Source organism: Poeciliopsis prolifica, unplaced genomic scaffold, assembly GCF_027474105.1.
Source record: "Poeciliopsis prolifica strain line A6 unplaced genomic scaffold, Auburn_PproV2 SCAFFOLD015, whole genome shotgun sequence".
NCBI classification, from domain to species: Eukaryota; Metazoa; Chordata; class Actinopteri; order Cyprinodontiformes; family Poeciliidae; genus Poeciliopsis; species Poeciliopsis prolifica.
The window spans coordinates 6051947-6060969 of NW_026562390.1; the positions used below are offsets into that span (position 1 = coordinate 6051947).

General features: G+C 37.5%; 1 protein-coding gene across 1 annotated transcript in view; it reads left to right on the top strand.

Annotated features, from left to right (window-relative positions):
- The window catches only part of LOC129366671 (breakpoint cluster region protein-like), a 29293-nt gene extending 20651 nt beyond the window's left edge, over positions 1-8642 (top strand). Inside the window, exon 2 of the mRNA XM_055040644.1 lies at positions 8521-8642. Within this exon, the coding sequence (XP_054896619.1) occupies positions 8521-8642 (122 nt within the window). The remainder of the gene's footprint in view (positions 1-8520) is intronic.
- Positions 8643-9023: the final 381 nt, after the last annotated feature.

Here is a 9023-nt window from a genome sequence, read left to right on the forward strand (position 1 = left end):
ATTGAGGTTTTAGACTGCAACAGGACAAAATGTCAGAAAGATTAAGACCACATGAATGCTTTTGCAAAGCAATGTACGTTAAATACATTTCTGTTTGTCTTTCTAAGAAGAAACAGTTTAGGTTTGTTTTTAAAGTAGATACAGCCACATATGTTTGCAAGTTGAAACATTGTCTGTGTTTTATAGCCACAAGGCGCCTCAAAATTCATTTGGTTTCGTCAGAAAGGTCAAAATTACAAAGTTGAGCTAAAGTGCAAACAGTGAAGTCTTTCTGTTGTGGAACATTTGCTGGTGTGGTTTGTAGAATCAAAGGTGCTTTGGGCGAAGTGCATCAGGGAGGAATCTCGCACAAAACTCGTTAATATAGGCAAAATAGACAAAAACCGTTCTGTCCTCTTTCTCCACTGCTGCTGCTCTGTGAGTTTGTGGAACTTGTTTGTTTACTTCATGCTGCCAGCCTGCAGCAATGCGTGGCTGTTTGCTTCTGTTTCTTGCTGAAGTTTATCATGGGAGCTTGCTCCACACTAAACACTTTAAAATGCAGCATCATGGAGACGCAGAATAGTACTTTGTTGAATATATATGGCAATTACTTCCTGTGTTTAGCTAAGTATTTTTCCTTTTTGAAATAAGGCACTAACAGAAATCATAGAAACAAGCTTTTAGGAAACAATGTTGTCCTTTTTGTACATTGTAGCAGAGAAAAGCAAACTCTCGTAATTAAGTGAGCACACCTCAGTGCAATGTGACATCTTGCATGATCTAAAAAGCTCTCCGTTGTACTGTTTTTTTTTCATTTCAGCACATTTTTGTTTGAAGGTAATCTTGTCAGCCTGGAGGACAATGGTATTGCTTTAGTTTCTGGAAAGCCTGCCATTCTTCACAGACTGTTTGTTTGTTGTTCTTCTGGCTAGAGGGGATGTGTTGCTCTCCTTCTGTCTTTAAAATACCTGAAAGTTGCTCTGGCGAATTCAGGTCGGGCAACATATTGGGTCAGGTCATCGCCTCCCTCTTTTTTAGGAAATCATTTTTTCTGATTTGTTTAGTTTGTGTTTTTCTGCACAGTTTCATTTTAAAATACCTGTGGCCAGAAAGTGGAACACATTTTTTTTATTTTTTTTAACAAGGCGAAGTTTCTGGAGTTGTGATAACCTTGAATAAAAATACCAGTTTGACATTATTACACTATAAACACATTTTTGTTTTAAATGGTTTGAATAACAACTTTTCTTCTTTTATGCCAACCTCCAACACTATATTCCATTACCAAAGAATGCAGGAGAGAAAGGCTATATATGACACACTCAGCAAGGTGAAACAGACTCTATCCATTTTAGAAACAATATCATCAGAATAGTTTGCTGTTCATCCATCATAGTTGTCTATTTTTCCATTTGAAGGCCTCATTTCTTGGTTCACATAAAGTTTAATGTTGCAGATGTCTTGATGTTGGAGTGTCGGTAAAGATGAAACTGTTACTGGGCTGCAGCTGCACATAAATACACATATAAGGCATTCATGTGTCCTTGCGGTTCATTCTGCTGTTTATGATGTCATGGTAGCCCATTGGTGTGTGTTTAGCTGTGCATGTGACTCCCCTGCCTTGCCCTTGGTGTGTAATAAGCATGTGGGACTGCAGCACATCTGTCTGGTGGTCGAAAAACCGTGCAATGCTGCTGTGCACCATTTTCATCCACTGCAGCCCCACCCCCCACCTGCTGGGCCCTACCAGTCACTTTGTACGTACACATGCTCCAGCAAACACGCCAAAGGACTAGGTTTCCACAGGGGTTGAGGACACCCACACGCTGACAGGGAGGCTGCCTTTGTGTCAGTATACGAACCTGCTGTGCTTTCCAGTCGCTGCAGTACACTGGCTTTTCAAGCGGCTGTGAGGAGTTAAGAATGTGTTCATTGAAACCAAAGCAACAATAAACTTAATACACTATTAGCAGTTTGCTTACATCATCAAGCTGCAACTGATGATTATTTCAATAATCGATTTATTCTATTCTGATTTTTCTGACTATTAATCAGATGACAAATTCTGCAGATTTTTCATATTACCACTTGCTACTAGCATGCCATTGCTTTCATTGAACTCTTGATCTTTGGTAGCAAACGATGCATCTGCAGCTAATAAATACTAATACCAACATGTGAACAGCTCAGCCCTTTCTGCTTGACTTATGATCAACACAGTGTAGTGCTAATCTGTTGATATATATTTTTGGATCAATGATTTTAATGACAAAAGGTACAGGTTTTGAATCAGGTGAAGCAAAAATTATGCCATTTGAGGTATTCTGGGTAGAAAATTTTTTTATGTAAGGTTTTTTTTTCTTAATAGCAAAATGCACATATTATTGTACATTTTTGGCTTAGTTACCTCAAAAAAGATAATTACCTTTACTGAGGCTGTATATTCCACTTAATTTACTGGTTACGATTTTTCCAATAATTGATTCCTCAGCATTTATGCAAGTAATAGTTTCAGCCCTAAGCTGGATATGCCTGATGACTGAGTTGTTTTAATATCTTTGGTTCTATTTCTTTCACTCATTTCATCATTCCAGACTAACTTGATCAGAGTCTTGCTTGTATATTACAGTAACTCTTCAAAATGTGTAATGTTTGCAGTTTTGTCAATTATCATACCATTAGATTATTACACAACTCATGCCAACAAACATGCCAATAAGGAGATGATTTATTACATCTCCATTTTTTGACTAAACTTAGAAATCCCTTTTCTAATCACAGATAAGCAAACTTCTTCATCAGACATTAGCATGAACTGATGTTTTTACATGATTTGAGGGAATTTTTCTGTAGTTCAATAACATCATCACTTCCTTTATATTTTCTGTGTGTGAGTCATGGCTTTGAAACAGGTTTTTTGCTCCTGCTCTCTCTTAATGCACCAAAGGTAAATGACACCTGTGGGCGTACAACAGTGCATATATATGAGGCTGTTCAACCTGCAGGGCCACGATCTACCCCCGTTGTAGTGTCCGGTTACATAAGCAGGCTAATGTTACCCAAGCAGCCCATGTAACTGGCACCTCACTATCAGTCACTGCTCCAGAGAAGGAGAAGCAGTCACAGAAAGCTTATGATCAGAGGGAAAGACACTTAGAAAACAGAGAGGTGCCTGAAAAGGTAAACAAATGACATCTCCCAGTTATTTAATTGGGACAATTTTTTGCGAACTTCTATGCTGTTTCAGCAGCTGCTTGCCATATTTTCTGAAACGTGGATCACTTAAAGCCCAATTCTCAATTCCCTCATCCAGAAGAAAATCCCTGTAGGACTCGTCCAATCTAAGTCCTACATGCTGCACATTTTCCTGCTTCTTTCCCAAATACTTTCTTTTTTTTTAACCTAAACTGAATATATTGTTCCTCCCTCGAGGCACCAGAGAAGAAAAACTCATTCTTCTCCATAATCTCTCTGTAAGAAGCTCATGCAGGATTGTATCTCTTCTCATCTCTCTTACTTACCCATTTTCTTCCATTACTTATTTCTGACCAACTTTTTCTTTCTACATTAGCTTTTTTGTGCAAGAGCAGTACATAAAATCATTGATTTGTACACAGTTTGTTCTGGACTCTGGTTTCGCACATATCAAACTAAGCTGAAATATTTCCAACCCCTGTTTAACACAATTTCTAACCAAAAACCACCTGCCAAAGAGAAACAATCCCATATGCAATTCTGACTCTGAAATGTTCTTTGGGCCATTTTGAACCTGCTTGTTCTCATTTGGGGTTGGAAAAATGCAGTTTTCAGTTTGGGGGACAGAGAGATTGCTTCATTAGAAATACAATTGAAAGGTTAAATGTAATGAATCGGGGGCAGAGGGGTTGTTTAAGCTAGTGTCTAAAGACCAAAAGAAGAGACACAGCACCTGCACCTTAAACAACTGGCTTCATTAGGTAGGAAGGTTTCTGTTTGAAAGCTGCAGATGAAGATGGATTGTGATAAGTCCAAACAATATTCTAATCATTGTAAGAATTTCTTCAAGAGAGAAAAGTGTAAGGCTTGGAATGTCCAAGTTGGAATCCAGATCAAAGTCTTTCAGAAAATGTGTGGTGCCGCCTGTCCTCACAGTCTGATGGATAGAAAGTCCAGTGGAGAAATATTGAAGTGAAGACGTGGCATGATGACAAACTCATACAAAGAACTGAAAGCTGAATTTAAATTAAAATCTGCTTCAACAAAATATCAAACTAAGGATCTGCACTCTTAATGCATTTTAACAGGCATGTGTGGAGTTTGGAGAACCACTCTGGATGTTTCTTCTTTATTTGAAAGCAATGAAAGGAGTGCGATGATAGGCTGATGCTCTGGTAACCTTCCACCCTTCCAGAGACTGACCGACAGGTTTGAAACTTGACTTAATCACCCCCAATAACTCCCCTTTCGGGTTTCAGTTATGCATTTTTTATTGTATTTTTTTTATGTTGCCTTTATCACTCGGATTAAAATTTTTTGATTAAGATTTGCCTGAAAAGTTGATCAGTCCAAGTTTTGTGTGAGCTGCTTTATTTGAGGTTTGAAAATATGTTTCATAGTGTTATCAGAAAGACACATTTGAGGTATATTCTCATTTATGTCATTTATAGCAGAGCTTCTGTTTCAAACCATGTGCTCATTAATGCAGTGTTTATGAAAGAAGCCATACTTTCCTGTTTTGAAAACACTCTCCGCTTGCACAGATGAGTAGGTGTTAACTAATGATATGACATTGAGTTGTTATGAAAAGAATATGCCTGCTTTCATCACCAGATGGTAGCAGAAAAAAGAGCACACATTAGCATAGGTGTATGTAGTGTTTTTGCTGTGCTTCCCTGCCTGGTCTTGCTTTCAGTCACTGTAAATATATTTATTAAAGATCGTATATCCATTATTGCTTGGCTTGGCCCCATGCCATTGTTCATCCTATCATCTAAAGTATCTGTTGGTATCCATCCAAAATGTTTGAGTTGTTTTTGAAGTTTATGGAAGTGGGAATAATCGTCTTGACCTAACTGTGGCGAGCTGTGCCCGTAACCTTCAGAGACGGCAGCTGCCAGACTGCCAAAGGAGCTGGGATAATTGAAATGACTGTCTGTGTAAACTCTGCTTTTCATCTCCCTAATTATTCACTGTCCTCATTTGGCAAAATATGCCTGTGCATCCACATTAATGTCGAAAGTCTGAGAGGTCGCTGTACGTTTCCTGATTAGTGTGTGTGCGTGCGCTACTCAATCTTTTCACTGCTCGTCAGGGGCACACAATGTATGTCAATTGAATGTGCAGATTGTAGAATGATCATGGGGACCTGTGAATGATGGATCAGGTAATTGATGGTGGGGTTCTTGAAACTGGGAAACGGATTGGCACAGTTCCAGTGTAAAGAGGGGGACTGAAGAGAGCAAGTAATTAGAGCTGAACTGATACCAGCACATAAACATTGTGCAGCAATCAAATCGGGTGTGACACGCACTGAATGGATGTTGACAGCTAACTATATCCAGCTCATACCGCTCTGTTGTGTATTGTAAAGACATCTTTACAATAGCACAATCGTGATCTAAAACAGCATTTCCAAATATATTCTCCTCAGACAGCTTTCAGGAAATACAATGCTAATGCTGTAAAGAGATGCTGTCTTTTTTCTACATTTAGATGTTTCAAATCATATTTCCATGAAGGGGAAATGTTTGATGCCTACAGTTCTTCATATGATATTTTATGTTCTTCTGTGGCCTTTTTGTGGAGTTGTTGGAGTAATGGGAAGGTTCCCTGGTGCTCCATGTTCTCATACATGGATAAATGCTTTTCTAGCTTGATGAATATCATTGAGTTTTTTTTTTTCATACTTGTTCTTCCATTAAAAAAAAAGTTTTTTCAAGGCATGATTAATTGTTACACAAGGTCTTGTGGCCTACTTCATGCTGTCAGACAAGTTCTGTTTAAATTAGTTCTTAATTTTACAGGTCTGGCAATAATCAGACGTCTATTTAGTAAACATTTGTTCATTATTTATTTAGATAGTGGAGAATAATTTTCTTGTATTAAACCTGGTTGGTTTGGATAGTTATTTATCTGAATGAAATAAATATTTTAATAATTGTTCTGCTTACTCAGGTAATCTAGGTCTGATGTTTATTAATGAAAAAATGCAAACACATTTTTTTTTTACAAGACTAAAAGAAAGGAAATCAATGAGGAAATATGTTTCAAGTATAGTGTCAATAAAGGTGTGTTGAGCATCCCTACAGGTAGCCTAACCGCTAACAACATCCTCTTCCTGTTAGCCACGGTATCCCTGGCAACAGTTACCCTGGAGACAGGCTTTGCCGCATTTCTATGGTTCATTTAGCAAAGTCCTAATGCGTGTCCCTCTGAACAGCTACAGCTTCAGCATAAAGCAGCGGTTTACTGCCGTAAGCAGCGTTGAGGCTGTGGTTTGTGTTTGACCAGAGATTAGGCAGACCGGAGCTTTATGCTCGTTCTGCTGTTCAACGATGATAAGCGCTGCTGCAGGCCATTGAGTCTGAGCCAGCAGCCAAGGGACATGAGAGTGTAAAGTTAAACTGACAGAAAGCATGTTTGTTTTTGTGGTGTTTTTTTTTTCTTGTATTATTCATTGGGGGTGTGAGCCCCTAGAACGCAAGGATGGCATATGCATAACATACAGTGAAGCAAGACTCAGATCTTTTTGTTTGTGTGGATGGACAACCAATAATTGCAGATGAAGTGGAGTTTTACAATCAGTAATCACTTTTGCTGCATTATTAGATTGATTTTCTTTAATAAATCTGTGTAAATAAAAGACTCCTGCTGCAAACCAAGACATGCAAATACAATATGATAACTTTTCAGATTGGATGGTTGAATTATGGCAGGATATTTACAATAATACAATAATTGTTCATCAAATTATAAAGCACTTTTTAGGATGTTGTAGGCCAATTTAAACTCAATCAAACTAAAGGAAAAGAAGGAAAATTGTGTTTATTAGACGTGTTTACAAATCTAAATCTGAAAAGTGTGGCATGCATTTCACCTATCCAGAGTAAAGTTTTGAATGTTGTCCAAAAAATGTATTTTAATCCCATATGAGCAGATGTCATGATGTTAAGGGTTTTGTGTAGACCGCCAGTCTCAAACTCAGGAGTTCTTTACATGGTCGGTGTAAATTGTATATTTATGTTCTGTTTTTTCAGTCTTGCTTTTCAATTCACATCCCTCTCAGTTTTTTTCAAAGTTAAGTTTCTCTTAGAAAATCTCAGCTTCTTTTTCTCCCTTGGTGTTTTTGGTTCCTTTATGTTCTGTGTACTTCCTGTTTTCGCTATTGCTCCTATTTCTCTGTTCCCTGGTTTCCCTTTCTGACATTTTAAGTCATTCTTGAGTTGAGTAATATTCAACTCAAGACTGAATATTCGTGAGTTGAATTAAAGATCAAATTCCATCAAATTCCATGGAAGTGAATTAAAAACAATTAAAAATTGTTTAGTTGTTTTAGTTTTTGTGATTTTCTTTTCCATTTATCCATTCAGCACCATTAGATTTCCCAGTATTTCATCTATTGGTCATGGAGTGGTTTTGATTTTCAAATGATAGATTAAAGAGTACTGTGGGAAATCTTTAACGCTTATAATATTACTTTTTTCCCTCAAAAAAACCCATAAGAACTTCTTCATAATACCACTCCTTAACCTGTTGTTGGGTAACTTTGTTGTCATGATTATGTTTGTGTATATGCAGATCAAATTACATGGAAGTGGACTTTTCTTTTGAAACATACACAACATTGGCTGCACTGGATTTTCTTTAGGGGTTTCAGAATGGCACTGAATATATATGCAAGCCACACTTTTCAGGTTTTTGAAAAGCCTTTATTTCCCAACTGTACCACTTTCATCTTTAACATCAACACATAAAACCATTAAAGTTTATATATCTAAAATGACATGGGAATTTTAAAGAGTTCAAGAGGAATTAAGGTTTTTGCAAGCTACTTCAATAAGCTTAAAGCAACAGAAAATTATCAAAAGCGACTCCCCATGAGGACATAGATGTGTGTGCAAATGTATGAACTTGTGAAAAGTAGTTTCTACCCTCAAGGGAAATGACACAACTCTCCTCGTTTTGAATTTGCTTCAGTTTCTCCAAATGTTTTTCAGATACAGCAACAAAAATGACTAAAAATGGCATAACTTAATGTGAGCTTCAATTGGTTTAACTTATCCAGTTATAAATACTACAGAGGGTCTGCGTGGCTCAATGGTACGTAGACTATAGAGGTACCTATTCTGAGACCTTCTTTTTGTCAAGCTACTAACAAAGAAAAGTCTTTTGTGTCACAAAATCTAAAAAAACATCTGTGCACAACTCTATTGGGAAAACCTGAAAAGCTTTGATTTTCCACCTAGTTAACTATCTGTTAAAAGACAAAAATCAACAACTCTACTATGAAGTCATGAGTGTGGCAGGAGTGCAGTTGTTTGCCTTTTGCTTTGTTCCTAGGAGACAATCCGAACAGCACTGCCAGCAGCAGGGTAATATTATCTGCATTACGGGACTCTGGGGGTTGTAGCCAGGGTGATGTGATCGGAGATAACACCATGCCTGGAGCACATATTCTCTGATTGTTGACCATTATACTGTACAGAATAAATGATCACGCTGAAATTGTGCCTTGTGTCTGGGGAATGATTTCAGCCATCCTGCTTTTTTCATGTATTTTTTTTTCACCAATGAGTGTATAGCCTACTGATTTGTGTTTTGGTCGAGCCACTTGTCTCCACATAGAAAAAAATAATCGACTTGCATTATGCTGATGTAATAGTTTTCTCGCTCTACAATTATTCAAAATATGTCTGGTTTAGCTTTACCAGTAGAGAATCAGCCAGTTCTTAAAATGGACTGTAGTTCTTTCACCTTTCATGTGTCATAAACAGCTTGTGCCGTAATCACATCCTAATTAAAACCTCAGCAGGTTCACAACATGAAAAAATGGCAAATTATGA